The 16,736-nt window shown below is 33.5% G+C and overlaps 1 protein-coding gene and 1 long non-coding RNA gene across 3 annotated transcripts; one reads left to right on the forward strand and one right to left on the reverse strand.

Annotated features, from left to right (window-relative positions):
* Window positions 1-251: 251 nt before the first annotated feature.
* LOC103441210 (uncharacterized) lies at window positions 252-2,245 on the reverse strand. The gene is made up of 2 exons (XM_008379909.4): window positions 1,958-2,245; window positions 252-943 (listed from the first exon to the last, which is right to left on the reverse strand). The coding sequence occupies exons 1-2, from the start codon at window positions 2,123-2,125 to the stop codon at window positions 401-403; spliced, it is 711 nt and encodes a 236-aa protein (XP_008378131.1). The 5' UTR covers window positions 2,126-2,245; the 3' UTR covers window positions 252-400.
* A 5,377-nt stretch (window positions 2,246-7,622) lies between these two features.
* On the forward strand, window positions 7,623-11,799 carry LOC139198315 (uncharacterized). 2 transcript variants are annotated; one of them, XR_011583693.1, is made up of 2 exons: window positions 7,623-8,040; window positions 9,688-10,285. It is a non-coding gene; the product is annotated as an uncharacterized lncRNA (long non-coding RNA). The 2 variants fall into 2 exon arrangements; XR_011583692.1 differs by lacking the exon at window positions 9,688-10,285 and adding an exon at window positions 11,216-11,799 and having other exon boundaries at window positions 7,682-8,040.
* Window positions 11,800-16,736: the final 4,937 nt, after the last annotated feature.

Consider the following 16,736-nt stretch of genomic DNA (forward strand, 5'->3'; position numbering starts at 1 on the left):
TAGCCATTTTTTATTTAAAGAATACAACTTTAGTTGAGTTTTGACAGCTACTCAAGCTGAACTTACCCCAACAAATAGTATTTGAAATCTTTCAAGTCGACAGTTTTTCTAAATTTGCACCTTTTTCAAAAGGTAATAAATGAGATCGATTGCATCAGCCTTAACCTTTACATTATTTAATTTCTTGATCAATTTATATGTTTCAAAAGGATCGATTAATTTATATGGCTATGTACTAGCCAAAACTGAAATGAATAACAATATGGAATTCATTAATACTTCATATCAAGGGGATCATCAAACTTCAAAGTTGACAATTCTTGGATTTAATTTCTACAATTTCTTCAGCATGATTGAACCATGCACGCACCAAACATCTTCACTTTGGAATATGCCGAATTCATACAAATTCATCCCTATTTTCATTACCAATATCCATTTTTCTCTTCTCAGTGCTACTACTAAACACAAAGTCCAAATTGTAAAGCACGGGAACCATTGTGACAGAACACAAAAACACCAAAACCGGTCCAAATATCCAAAGCACAAGAGGCAGTGCTGCATAAAACAACCTGTTCCCCGCAGTGTTTAACAAGTAACCCTTTTCTAAAAGCTCAGACACATACTCTGGAGTCACCAAGGACATGGGGTCTTGTGGACTGTTAATTAGGATGTTCACTTGGTTTATGAACCTGATTGAAAGCGAGTGACACATGAATGAGAAGAGGAAAATTGTGAGTAGGGAAACGTACTTTAAAGCAACCATGAATTCCCCGTGAGCTCCGTAAACAGTGTCATTGAGCGGTTTCTTCACACTGTATGTGCTGCTGATCACGGCTGCTAGGCCGGAGCATAAGAGGATTGATGTAGTGGCCATTAGGGTTGATCCCATGATCGTGTTACGAAGGGTTTGGACGGCCAGGATATTCTTCTTTTCATTGTCCTGTCAAAGATGAGGGAAAAAAAAAGATATCATTTTAGAGTAGTGATCGACAATTTAAAACTATTGACTGCTCATTATCTTACATGTTATATGTGCTAATATCGGTAATCAAGATTGACAATTGACGCAATTATATCAGAACGTTGGTAAAAGATCAACTTTATCAATAATCAAGTTGCAACCACATAATATATACATTTTCCGATGATTTTTTTATTTTTTTATACTAGCAATACTCTATGCTAAATTTATTTAAGCTACCGAAAGAGAGAACCCAACTTAAGTGCAGAAAAATACACTTTTCTTTTTTGAACAAATGATATTATCCACACTAAAGGGGTGAGGGAGTGGGCTAAACCTCACAATAGGCTAGCAATAATGTGTTTCAAATTCATCTTTGGCGAGAATCAAATCTAAGACCTCTTACTTACAAGTAAAGAGAAATACCAAGTAGCAAAAAATAAACTGTTTTAACCATCTTAACTAATATAAATCTGCTTCAATGATTAATGCTTAGCTTCTGACCGTTTCATGATGCCATAAATTGCCATGTGGATACAGCATTACTAATGTTGGAGCTGACGTGTGATGCAATATACAGAAGCTGAGTGGGTTCTTGAAGTGGAAGAAAGGATATATGTATGGTGGCATGCAATTAATCTCACTTATCCAATATATGTTGTTAGCCACTTTGATTTCCCTAATTACCATGTCATATACTTCCGGTACCATAAAATAAAAGTGAACCATGTGATGCTCGAGAAAGCACTTCTAAATGGTTTTTACTTTTTAACTTTTTACTTGTGGCTAAAAATGATAAACCAAAGATTAATCCCCACTAATAAGTCACCCTGGTGTATGCTCTGTTGGTTACATCTCACGTTGGATTAATGAAATGTGCAGGGATGTTCTTTACGTTAGAGAAAATTAAAATTCACCCCCTTCTCCACCATAATTTAGCATAGAATGCAAAATATTATTGCGTATCTTAGAATGCAAGATATAAATGCGTACCTTCATCATTGCCGAGACCCAGAATCGTCGTCCGCTGGTGTTTATGCCGATGATGGTAGATCGTGGGTCAGTCCGAACTTTATGCCATAACCAAGCATGATAAGAAACAGTTATGAGAAACCCTAGTGGTACAAGAATGACATCCAAGTAGCATTTTCTCCATTCCATCTCTTTCTTTCGTAGTTTCTCTCTCTCTCTCTCTCTCTGCGCCTTTGTTTGTTTAGGGCTTCGGCTGCTCCTTGCGATCTTATAATAATATTAACTTTCTCTCCACTTAGGTTCTTGAGCAGCTATATATATAATAAGTTTACAGAAGGAAATGAATGTGGACTTGATTAAATGCGTAATGCAGTGCACAAACCTGAAAAAAAATTCCATGGCCAACAAGGACAAAAACGAACAATATCAAAGTAGGGAAAGCAGACCCCCCACTTTATTGCTAAATTACAGGCATGAGCCTAGTGTGTATGTGCTTTATTTTCCAATCTGCAAACCTCCTTTTTCCCTTGTGTTTCTTTATTGGCTTTTTTCTTTTTAATTTTTGGCTTTCCTTTTCCAATGAATTTTTGTTAGAACCCGATACGCCAATTTGGTGGGATATATTGTCCATATACGTTTCTTTTATGGCTGATCATCAACTGCTGAGGTATGTCAATTATGATGGTATTAAGTTGGACGCAATTGAGTAATTGTTGCTTTAAAAAACAGAAATACATGTCACAAAGAAAACTAAATTGGTTCTGAAGTTGTAGTAGCAACATGGCCCAATTCCTTGCATATGCAACTGAATATGTAGTAGTAACATGGCTCAACTCCTTGCATGCTATCTTTGTATGTTTTGCGTTTTGAAGTAATAAGTTCCATTTGCTTAAAAGGCCTAAACAATGAGCACCAACTATTCTTGGCATGCATCCCAATAAAATATGAACTCAAATTAAGACTAATTATAATGTATCTAAAGAATTAAACAAAAGAGTGGTGTTATTCATACATCTCTTTTTAGTATTTAAGGCCATTAGATCGACTGAATTAAAGATGATTAAATGCCATAAATTAATAGGGGGCATGTGGTGCTATCCACACACCCCATGTTAATTTATGTCATTTGATAATCTTTAATTCATTTGACCTGATGATCAAAAATTAAAAAGTATGTGTGGAAAATAAAAAGAAGTGTGTAGATAACACCGCCTTAAATAACATTTGGGTTGTTATCATATTTCTAAGAAAACTAGGGCAACGCAACCGCTTATGATGATGAGACTGGATATTTTCGGATTTGTGTATACAATTCTCAAGTGGATTTTTCGTCACATTGTAAATTAATTTTCTGTACCACACAAAATTCGAAAGGTGTTAATGATATTTAGACCCAAATGCAGGGCTAACATAAAGAGTGGAGGGGCAGCATAAGATTGTGAGAGTCTGACAAGGCGCAGGAGAGAAAAGAAATGATAAATGGTGAAGTAACGAAGGAAGAAAGAGCACGCCTTCTTCATGAGTAGTGAAGAACTGTGCACGCACTGCCCATTAATTTCAGGGATAGATTAATGTTAATATATAGAGAGCCGTTTTCATTTCGGAGTAGGATTTTTTTTTCTCTAAATTTCTCTCCTTTTCAGTTTCCTCTTATTTGAACAAATTAAGACACGTTAACATCTGATTTTGACTTCTTTATAGAAAAAAAAATAAAAGAAAAATGTATGAGAGGAGGGAACAGGAGGGGAGGAATTTAGAGGGGACATATATCTACTACTCTTATTCCTTTCAACTTTGATACGTATGGTCTACTTTTTAACCATGATCATAACATATGCTAATTCACATCAAGGATCATCGTTAGTCATATATAACAAGCTAACAACTAATAGTAGGGGTGCAACTTGAACGGGTTGAAAGGTTAACCCAATCCTAACCCAACTTTTACAATTCGGGATCGGGTTGGGGTTGGGTTTTGATCAGGTTCGGGTTTACTTGGGTTAGGTTCGAGTTGTCCAACTTTTTCAAGTTTAATCGGGTTCATACAAAGTTTGAATTAAAATACAAGAAGTACCAAAAGCTAGTACCAAAAGAAAAAAAAAAAAAAAAAAGGAACACTTCATTGCCCAAAGCTAGTACCCAACTCAAGTCTTATCCTTCAAAGCTCCTGCAGAAAAACAAAGTTAGAACCCAACCGGCCATAGATTACAAGCCTCATTCGAGCAAAAATCAAAGTGTGGTTGCCAAAAAAACAATTGGTTTCTGCAACTCCATGCACTTTTTTATCATAATCCATCAAAAGTCACTAGTGAATCCTCCACGAAGGTGCAAAGATCATTGAGAAGCATTTTGCACAACTCAACCCAATCAAGTTTGGTTAATCGGGTTGGGTTGGGTAAATGATCAACCCAATAAATGAACGGGTTGAAATTGGGTAAGGTTCGGGCGGGATATAACTAAGAAAAAATACGCTTATTTGGATTTAAAGTCGGGTTGAACATGGACAGGTTCGAGTTGGCCCAACCCAAGTTGTGCCCCTAACTAATACTAATCTTTTTCTGTTGGATTGCTGAATGTTAATAGTTGTTGGCCCATTTTTTACCACTAGTAATCAATCAAAATAAAATAAAAAATTAGTCGCATGATCAATTAGTCTCATGATCAATGATATTAAATACAAATCTTATAGTGATATTGCACAGTGTAGAAAAACGTGAATGATACACTAAGAAAAGTAGTACTAAAGTATGATTAGGACATTCCCAATTGCATTATATTAGCTGGTCTAAAAGGAAAAGGCTAGGTTGAATTGTTTATGGATGTCCTATTTCATTTGGTGAACGAAGCTCTCACTCACTTTGTCCAAATGTGACTGTCTGTTTATCTTTTTTTCCAGTCATATTTAGTAGTGGGATATGAACATGATTGACTTAGGATAATAAAAAGATATTCAAAAAGCATCGCCTGCATGCATAGACACCGAAATAAAAACCTCCTAATCCTTGCTGCGCCAAAATTATGAAAGCTACATTACAAAAGAAAAAATTGAAATGAATTGCATCTATATATGGAATTCGTTTTCTGATGAAGACCAAAAAGATGTCAAATCAATGAAATATGTAATGGGGAGCGTTAAGTAGTGGGGGTGGCCAACAAGTATTGGTTATGTGGCTTCTGTCATCCACATAAGACCACTGCATATGTCCAAGTAGTGCTCTCAGGATACACAACATGGGAAGAAGCATTCAAATAAATCTGCAGGTTACTAGCACACTCTTGCACTGAAAAGAAACATAATCACATAGACCTTTTGTTAGTTTCTTCTCATAGTTATCTTTCAATTTTCATAGTTTATACATGTAGATAACCATTAATATATTTGGTGCTCCAATACATATTTACCTAACTCGGGATCATGGTTTTGTTGGCGTGAGTTTTTTGTATTTTATTGATTCGAACAGTGTCTGTCAGAAATTACATGCTCTATTTTTGTAATTAAGTTTCATTCATTACCTCTGTTAGTTAACCACCCAGTTACAATCTAGCAGTGTTTAGCTTCAAAGTTTGATAAGATTGACAGATGAGCACGTACCCATTTAAAAAGAATATGCCACTTGAAGATTCTTAAAATTCTTATTCATGTGTGGTAGTTAAATTTGTAGCTAGAAGTTTTATCAGAACTTTTTATGGGTTATATTCCAAAAGGGTTTGTAACTTGTAAAACCTGTCTTAGTTCTTGTTATCATAACATTTATATACATAAAAAAGTTAATAAGATATGCCCTATGAACAGCTACCTAAAATCCATAGCAGATGTTCTTAGGGATCAATCATGACCATGACAATGGCATTTTGCTGGTTATTCGGATTCTCTTATACTTTTAAACTTCATATTGGCTATATATGCATGAGGGATATAATCCAACTTTTTAATCGTACAATTGTCAATCGTGAGATTTAAATTTAGAATCTCTAATGGTTATTACTTGTTGAGCTAAATAGCATCTTCCACCGAAGATTCAAGTACGCATGTAAATTTGATTTGACTACTTATACTTGTCGCCAATTCATTACATGTGGCAAGCATTTATATATTGAATAGTTTATTTACTTTTTAAATACGTAACAAACATTTATTAGAAAAGTAGCGTCATAAAAATTATATCTTGGTTGCAAGAGAGAGAATCTCGTATGTAGGCACTGGTGGAACTAGCTAAAGCTTAGGAGGTCATACGAACCTTCTCACAATTCGAGGTGTTGTATTAATATATGCTAGAGATTGATGTAGTTTGGTTTTTATATTTATAGTTGACCCTCCTCACAAATGTAATTTGCTCATGGTTAAGGGTTTAACACCTAATTCATAATTTCATTCTTTGCCTCTTAATCAAATAAATGATATATAAGTTCATGTCCTCATACTCTTTCCAATTATTTTTATTCGAATTCACACCAAGGTGCATATAGGTATGATTGTTTTTCGTCATTGTTATAAAGCGTCATCTCCTATAATGTGATTAATTAAATCATAACGATATCAAGGTTGGAAATTTGGAACATTTTTTATGCTAAATAGGTTGATACTTATGATCATGTTTTAAGTAATTTTCATATATAAGCTTAATTATCATAATTTTATAGTCACTTAAAACTGACACTCCTTAACAGAACTTTTGATTCCGCCACTATACGTAGGATGCTCTATTAAAGTTAAACCCCACGCCATCTTCCACCGACAATTTGGCGAACTAAAATTTGTTACCTGCAGGACATGGTACGTGGGTTTATATATTCCAAAAGGGTTGTAGCTTGTAAAACAAGACATGCTAGAATAGAATCCTATATCTGAATTCTGAACCAACCCTTGTAATCCTATCTTAGTTCTTGTTAGTATAACATATATGTAAAGAAGTTAATAAGATATGCCAGATATGCCTTGTGATCAGCTACCCAAACTCCACGCCAGATGTTCTTAGGGATCAATCATGACTATGACAATGGCTTTTTGCTGGTTATTCAAATTCTCTGATGCCTTAAAATTTCATATTGGTTATTATGCAGGAGGGAGATGATTTTTTTTTTTATCTCACAATTGTAATCGTGAGATTTAAATTTAGAATCTCTTGGAACAAAATAGATGATTACTAGACTAAGGGCTGTTACTTGTTGGGCTAACGAGCATCTTCCACCCGAAGATTTAAGTATTCATGTCGATATGATTTGACTAGCCATGACACGTATCGCCAATTCACTACATGAGGCAATCACCTATTGAATAATTGGTTTACATTTTAAACACGTAGCAAACATTTATTGAATGAGTGACACCAGTAAAACTATATCTTAATTCCAAGAGAGAATCTCTCGTACATAGAATACCTTATTAGGAGGATTAAATCACGTACATTGTGCGACTTATTTTACTTGTATAGCCTTCATCATACTACTAATCATTCTAATGTCTTGTTTAGTTACAAAAATACTCTACTAGACTCGCCATCTTCCACCAACAATTTGGCAAACTAAAATTTTGTGACCTACATCCTATGGTACGTGGGTTTTGTCTAGTTTCCAGCCCAAAGTGTATTTTGGGCCGTACAAAGGTTTGATCTTAGTTTTCAGCCCATACTTCATTTTATTATTAGGGCTTTGATCTTTATAATTAGAGGAGGGCAAAGTGATTTATACGTTTGCCTTTTGGTTATAGAAAAAGAGGGCTGAGAGAAAGGAGAGAAAGGAGGCTGTTTTGAAATGGAGAGATAAAGAGGCTCTGGGCTCGAGGCTAGAGAGTGACTGGGATGGGTTTCAAGGTTTTGAATGAGGTGACAATAGGGTTTCAGTTTTTGGAGAAATGATGCAGGCGTGCACTTATGCCTCTGGGCTCGAGGGCATCCAAAGCTGAGAGAGAGAATGGGTGCAGCTGCTAGGGTTTTTTTTCAAATGACAAATGCCGCTGCTCCATCAGTTTATCTTGTAGTTGTTTTCGTGTTGGTCAGTGCCTCTTCTATGCTTCCGAGGGCACACGTTCAAACTCAGCGCCAGGCATATTTTCTTTCTTTTTATTGCGCCTTGTCTCCAGCTCCAGGTCCCGAGTCGACTCCCAGGTGTGTCCCTTTCTTTTTCTTTTCTCTTATTTTCTGTTTTCTTTGTTATTTTATATTTTCTTTTATTGTTTTTTTTTCTTTCTATTTTTTCTTTTTCTTAGGTTATTTTCTTTCTCTTTGATAGTAGTTTTACGTTTTATTTTAGGATTTCACATTTTTGTTTCTTTTCTTTTATTTATTTTCCACACTTTGAGAACAAAGTGTGAAATAAGTTTGAGGGTGGGAAATAAAATTTTAGAATTTTAATTTTTGTGTCAAGTTAAAAATTTTGCTGTCTTTTTAAGTTAATATCCATAAATTAATTTAAACGTTAGAACAAATGGACATGGTGAAGATTAATCTCATAGTAGAGTCTTTTCTATTTATCATTACTTAGACATTAATTCATGACTTATACTTTGACAATTTGCACAGTCACATCAACATGGTTTGTGGGGAGTGAGATTGGAACACTTGCTTTTTGACTAAGTTAATTGTTAATTTTTGTTCTAAATAAAGTAAAGTTAGTTATTATCCTATAAAAAAGTAATAATTGTTCCACCCGAGACTTTGCTTAGTAACCGGGCCAGTCTTGCCTCATCAGCAATGATTCTCGCGTCAAACAATAGAGTTTTGGCATGGGGCATGGTGGTTAGTTGGTTTTGTAACCTTTCCAGCTCGAGTTAGTAGTCCTTAGGGGTGTTCTACACCTAGTACCCTAAAGCCCTTGTGGTTTGAGAGTCATTGATCTAAAGTTCGCTACATGGGTTGAATTGAAAGCTTAAGTGAACCAACATTGCACAACCACTACTATTACTGAAAAACGAAAGAGAAAAAATAAAATAGTTATATTTGAATTTAGTATGTGTGAAATAAATGGACGAGAAGTAAGGGTTTTAGTCGAGTCTCCTTATCTATGTTGGTTCATTTTATACCAAAGGAAGTTAATGAATTCTTTTCTAATTGATTCTAAATGGCTTTGACTCTATGGTGGGATTAGTTGGAACTTTTGAAAAGATGTTCTAATTTTTAACATTTTCTATGGATTGTAACTTGGAGGTGAAATTTTGTGTCTTAGTTTTGTTTAAGTTTCTAGTATGTTAGTTTTTTTTTTTTAACGTTTTCTATGGATTGCAACTTGGAGGTGAGATTGGAACACTTGCTTTTCGACTAAGTTAATTGTTCATTTTTGTTCTAAATAAATAAAGTTAGTTATTATCCTATAAAAAAAGTAATAATTGTCCCCCCCAAGGCTTTGCTTAGTAACCAGACCAGTCCTGCTTAATCAGCAGTGATTCTCGCGTCAAACGGTAGAGTTTTGGCATGGGGCATGGTGGTTAGTTGGTTTTGTAACATTTCCAGCTCGAGTTAGTAGTCCTTAGGGGTGTTCTACCCCTAGTGCCCAAAGCCCTTGTTGTTTGGGAGTCATTGACCTAAAGTTCACTACATGGGTTGAATCGAAAGCTTAAGTGAACGGACATTGCACGACCACTACTATTACTGAAAAAGGAAAGAGAAAAAAAATAAAATAGTTATATTTGAATTTAGTATGTGTGAAATAAATGGTTTGGGGGTATTTTGATGAGTCGATTTCATATTATATATTTTACCTCATTCTTAGTATATTTTGGTAGAATTTTGATACTTTGCTTTATATTTTCAACATAGTGCATTCTACTTCTTCCGGAGTGAAACATACTCAAATGGACGAATTTTGGAGTGATTCAAATTGGAAGACATTTGTGTGTCGCTTCATGTGTTCGTGTCAAAATTTCAACAATTTCTACCAAGCAATTATCTTCTGGTGATGGAATAAAAAAAGTCATGCGCAGTGCTGGAAAATAACATTTTTGGGCTTAAATGCAATTTTTTTAGCCCAAGATGATCTCAGATGGGTTCATGGCATTCTGGAGAAGTGTTTAGAATAGTCCAAGCTGTAAATCTAGCATTTTGGGCCAGTTTTGGAGTTGATATGGGTCCAAAACGTGGCTATCAAGGATTTGGGCAAATTTCCAAGTTAATTTAGGATTATATTTCCTAATTTATTTCAATTTATTTGGTTTCCTAGCCTTATTCTAAGACCTTTTACTAGGAGGATTTAAATAGAGTAGTATAAATTAACCTGTTTGGCTAGCCCTAGGGTTTTTCTTTTTTATGCAATTTTTTTAGAGAAGATTTTGGGCAAAGCTTAGAGAATTCAAGACTTATACTTTCAAGGTGTTTTCATTATTTTTCTATTTCAATAAAGACTTCGTGATTTTTATTATGAATATGCGTAACTAATTCTCTTTGGTAGGGTGATGCTATGATCCTTAGCGAGAATATATAGTCTCTTTTTAAGTTGCTTATGAATTTATGCATGCAAGTTTGAATTGTTAATCACCGGTTTCAACTATCTATTTGTCTTAGTGATTTGCGACCATTAGGATATTTAGAAAAGTAATTTGATGCAATTTTGGCAGAGTGTTGTCCCAAAAATTGACTAAGGCTTCTTGTGATTAATATGTGTAGCTTTTTAGGATGGACGACACGTCTTAAGAATTATATGGTTCAAAAGGAAAACTAATGAAAAGAGCTTGAAAACTTTGAGTTTTAAAGATAAGGACAAAATAAAGGGTAAAATGAATAGTATCATGATTGACTTTTTAGTGTAAAAATGTGGTTTTTCGTTCAAGTGAACAGTACCGGGAGCTTTTCGTTAAAGTTCCCTTTTTCAAAAGGTTTTCACAAAACTTAATGAGTCTTGCATGTTCACATTCGATCTGGACATCACGAATGGGTTGGATGTTAGATATACGTTCTATGTTCGAGGTTCAAAGTAGGATATACTCTAGGAAAACCTAACTTCAAAATATGCATGTGTAATTTATAAGTAATTAGAAGAACTACAAAGGGTTGTTAGGGTGACGGCGGAATCCTAGTACTTTCTCACTTTGAATTCTAAAAATTGTTTCCTTTTTCCTACTTTAAAAATGCAGATCTTAGTTAACCTTTTTAATTAAATTCGTTTTTTCTTAATTTAGGTCATTAAATCACCCTTTTCAAAAACTTTGCTCTAATTATTTAGTTGAGAATTGATTTCACGTTAATCTATTTAAATTAATTCCTGTGTAAAACGACCTTACTTAAGCCAACTATACTACAACCTTGTTTCTCTTGCAAGTATTTTAGGTGTTTTTAACCCTTTTTTGCGCAGGTGGTAAAAATCCTATCATCTCCCATGCGCAGGGTGCTAGCTATCCTCAAGGGAGGTTTCTGTTGTTTGTTATATTAAAATTGATCAAACACTTAAAGCTGTCATACTTTCAATGAACTTCAAACCCTCTTTTACGGTGCATATGTTGACGGAGAATCAAATTTAAGACCTCAAGGGTGCAGAGAACTACACGCTCGATCATAACCACTTAAACTACAAGCCTATTTTCCTTCATCAGACATTTATTAGCAAAGATCCGCAGTGATTGCCAGTGTCGTTGAAGAACAAAGTTCCCAGAAGGCAGAAGAACAAGCGAAGGTACGGAGGGATGACCATGAGCTATCCAAGGTTGGTTTATCGTACAGTGGCACAAGTTGAACCAGCCAATATGTAAGTAAAACAATTAGATTGGTTAAAAAAGTATAAAAATAAAATGATGTGATTGGATTAATTAATGAGAAGCATGAAGCGCGGCCCATACGAGTGGGAGTAAAAAGATTAGCCTCATGTGCCTGGAAATTGGATGCATTGATTGAAACAGACTTCTGAATCAAAAATGGAAGCTACAGTTAATGATTGCTAAAGCCCTAAGTTAATTATTTGATTAAATTGCTTATCCATTGTCACCATAACAATAATAATCTAAAGTGTAAACGCAAATTCTGAAGGTTGATAGGGAGTGGGATCTTATTATTTTAAAGGGTTTACATTCTTGGTGCGGTATGAAAATAAATTATATATAAAAATAAAAATCAATATATTATGAGAAAGGGGGATTATATTACGCTAATTTGCAGATGCAGGTACATTCTAGGGTTCTAGAATATAGTAGCCAGCTAATTAGAAATAAATTATGGATCAAGCCAGCTAGTTAATTAACTACCTAGCTGGGTTAATTGGAATACTAATGCAAAGCTCTCTAAGAAAGGTCAAGAAGTTTTATAAATTAATTAAATTGTGCGCGTGGTAGGAAAATTATCAGACGTCGGTTTAATCATTGGATGCTATTATTCCTGGATTTATATGGTTTGAGGAGGGCTTTATATTTTGCATTCTCTCTAAAGTTGAATAACATAAAAGAAAAGAGATAACAGACGAATCTTTATTGAATTAAATTGTGAGAAATTGGTGAGTTCTTATTTGTTTAATTCACCATATCGTTTTGAGTACTAACCCTAAGCTGGCTTTTGAACTATGAGAAAGAATACAAGAGAGGAAATAAGTAGGTCTGCCAAACTTGGAAGGCACAAGGTTGACCACGCCAAATCAACTTTGTCATGCACTGAAAATCTGAGAGTACCACCATGTTAATTAGGAAGATAATTTAGATTATGTTTTGCGAGAAACTTTATGAGTTTCGCTAAGTAGTATTGTTTTTCTGTTCTTATGATCCCTTCTTGAATTTTGTAGAAGTCATTTCATAAACATTTCATTTTTAGTTATTAATTTTTTGTTTTCAGTTTTCACTTTTTTGAAAAAATGAAATCTTGTTATGTGACTACTTTCAGTTTTCATAAAAAATGAAAATTGAAAACTCAATGCCAAATTTTAAAAACTCTAGAAAGTAGTTTGAATTTTCATTTTCATAAAAAATGAAAATTGAAAAATGCCAAATTTTAAAAACTCTAGAAAGTAGTTTGAATTTTCATTTTTTTTTAACTGAAAGTAGTTATCAAACAAGATTTCAGTTTTCAGATTTCAAAAATATGAAAACAAAAACTAAAACTAAAAACAAAATGGTATCAAACGGCCCCTTAATTACTTGTATAAGAACTCATGGTAACTACAAGTCTGTTTGTTAATCTTCTTAGATCTAATTTTTTTTTGTTTAAAAAAAGAAGAAGATGAATATAACTAATTTTGTAGTCTCTTTCGAATAAAAAACAAAAGGTGGATCAAAGAAGGTTACCAAACAACTCCTAATACACACACACACACACACACACACACACACACACACACACACACACACACACACACACACACCTATAACACGAAACAAATATAACACTTGAGGTAAGAGAGATGGCTCGACCAGGGCTGTCTCTGAGATTTAGAAGGCCTTGTGCGAAATTTGTAAAAGGGGCCCCCTCCTTAAGATAGTTTTAAGTTTTTTAAGAAAAAGTATGGCAATGAATTGATACTAGAAAACATTCACTTATATCAAAACAAAGCTACTTAGTACTACAATCTAGTGATATTCATCTTCACTTGTAAGTGAAAGGTCTTATGTTCAATTCTCCCCAAAGGCAAATTTGAACCATATTATTGTTAACCCATTGTGAGGCTTAGCCTACTCCTCCACCCCCTTAGCATAGATAATATGGTTTGTTCAAAAAAAAAACAAACAAACTTCAGTACTTATTGATTGTTTACAAATGTCCTTAATGATAAGTAAAAAGAGTTACAAACACAACCTTCACTAAATAATCAAAAGTTGTTTTATCTTAAACAACCAAACATGAAAAAAAAACTTCAAAACTCTAATTTTAAAGTTTCACTTGAATATATAACGTTGTTATATAATAAGATTAAGAAAATGTTGTTTTTAGGGTGTTATTATTGACACTCAAAATATCTCATTATACTCCAAGTTTTTATATTTAGAAAGAAAAAAAATCTTATAAGGAGTGCACAACACGGTTTTAAAGTGCTAACAAAAGCAATTTTTTAAAGGGAGTTTTAACGAAAAGGGCCTAACACTATTCATTCTTAACCAAAATGACATTTTGTGTATGACAAGTCCATAATGGGCCAAGCTCTTTTCTTTATTTACTCTTATGCCATTATGTCATTATCGTAGCCGGGTCCACAATGATGTTGATATTTTTGTCTGGAAATACATTAATTTACATGATGCTATTCAACTTATGCTAATTTACTGCCAGCTCTTCATGCTTTCATCATGGTGTCGATGTTATGCAGCTTTTCTTTTGTCAAATTATTCCATTACAGTTCATCGCCTTCAATTAGTTCTGCATGTCTCTCTCTATCTTCTTCTACTTTGTAGTACATTTCTGCTGTTTCTTCTTTGAAATTTTAAGGCTTCCAGTATGACTGATGACGGGCTTTTAACTTGCTGTAAATATACATTTCTTCCTCTTCTGCTACTAATATCATATCATACCTAAAATCTACAAACTCATATAAGGCAAACATTTGGATCCTCCTAAATTTTAAAATATATTTGTATGAAGGAGTCCACCTATGTGGGGAGATAGATGATAGTCTAAAGGACTCTTCATTAATTATGGCTATATGCCTAACTTTCTCCTTATGCATATGTGAATACCAATCTGGAGAACTACTAATAAAATTTATGCAAATCTCCTTCCACTTTTCTAGATAATCTTCTGCTACTTTTATAAGCTTTTTAGGAAATAATTCTAGTTGACAAATATGGTTAATAAAGATTTTCTCAAGATAGCCAAACTCTAATAGTAAGGTCGAGGTAACTTCTACTACATTATGTTTTTTCTGATGCTCATAACTAAAATGCCATGGTCCAAAATCTTTCATATGAATCCTGGCTACAGCTATGCTAACCTCCGGTTTACAAATACAACTCTATGTACTATCACAAGGACATGATGGATACATCTTTGTAATAATATCTATCTCCGGGTTTGGATCAAAGATTGACTAATACAAAGCACATTGTAATTGTAATTGTAACTCTTTCATGAACTATGATGCTCTGCTCAGGATCTTATTTTGTATGTCTGGTGGCATTATCCTTAATTTTGCTTTTGAAATTTCTTCTAATAAAATATCATTTAATATTAAATCTAAAGATAAGTTCCTAAGATAACTTTCATATCTTTCTTATTTTTCTTTGTCACTCAGATGCTGATACTGCTCGTTATTTTGATGCTGCTCCATTTCAACGTCTTCTTCTAAGAGGTTAATCTTAATTTCTTTTATGGGCTCATTAGCCTCTTGTTCTATGGGTTCAATAACCTCATTTTCTTTATTCTTATGCTAATCAGTTTCCAAACCTATTTTTAATTAGCTGTTCATGTGGTCACTTGTCTTCTACTGCATTATAAGAGATTGAAGTTCTTGGTTCATTTTGGTAAACTTACTAAGTAATGACTCATGGTCCCTAGAGATGACTTAAAAGTTGTGCTCAAGAGAATGAATATCCTACTGGCTTTGATGGAAATTAAAATTAAAACTATCAAATTCTTGTTCTCAGGCTCTAATTAATTTTTCATGACCTAGCCTTATGCTTGGCTGTTTGATTTGGATATTCCAAAAATTATCTAGGAGAACATGCTGCCTATCAGAAAGTCCTGGTACTATTGGCCTATATCTCAGAGTTGGATTTCTGATTCCTTCAACAATATTGCCATTAAAGTTGAAAGTTGGTACTGATGGTGATGCTAGTCTACTTATGCTATTTTGGAATCCATTGAATAATGGAGGTCCATAGTACATCATTATGCTATTGAAAGATGCTCTTTTGCCTTGTGGTCTTGTGCTATTTGAAAATGATGGTCCAAGAAATTACATTCATGTTCAACAAATTAATCTTGATAAAATATCGGCTAATGTATTGTCATTACCTTTTATATGTTCAAAAATTGGTTTAAAACCATTTCCTGTAATTGAATCAACAAAATTAACCCATCTTCGGGCTGCCTGTTTATTAGCATGTATCTTTTTATAATGAGAAACTATATTTTGACAACCAGTTCTAATCGTAAATACTTCATTATGTAAAAATAAAGAGAATGCTTCAAGCGAGTTAATTATTCCTAAAATTTCTAAATCTGTTGATAGTAATCTTGACTGTACGTCACTAAATTTTCCTGATGAATATCTACAAACTTGTTTGTCAGACTTTGGAGACTCATTATGCTTTTTTTGGTATAGTATACATGCCCATCCTACTGATGAAGCGTCTATTTCGACTATTTTATAACTATCATCTAATGGTAATGTTAATGGCTTAAGTTTAGTAATTTCTTCTTTTATATTTTAAACTAATTTAATATCTTCACTATTAAAATATTTGTGTCCTGTTTTGCTAGTTTTACTATGTAATATTGCTATTTTTCTTCCTAAATTAGGGATAAAATTTCTTGCATAATTTAACAATCCTAAAAATGCTTGTAACTGTTTTTTATCTTCTAATTTATCTGGAAATTTTGAAACCTTTTTAGCTATATAATCTTGTAATTGTATTGTACATGACTTGATATACATTCCTAAAAATTCTATATCTTGCTTTTCTAATGCTGTTTTATTTTTGCTAATCACAATTCCATTATTGATAAATTCTTGTAAAACTATCTCTAAGTGCTTCCTATGTTCATTTCTATTTTTACTATGTACTAAAATATCATCTACATAAACACTACAAAACTTATCATATTTCTTGAAAATTTGATCAATCTTTCTTTGAAATATTGAATGAGCATTTTTTAAGTTCAAATGACATAACAAGCCACTCAAAATGTCCTTCTGAACAAGTAAAAGTTGTCCACTCAATTGATTTTTTTGCTAATCGTATTTG

Source organism: Malus domestica, chromosome 08 (assembly GCF_042453785.1).
Source record: "Malus domestica chromosome 08, GDT2T_hap1".
NCBI lineage: Eukaryota > Viridiplantae > Streptophyta > Magnoliopsida > Rosales > Rosaceae > Malus > Malus domestica.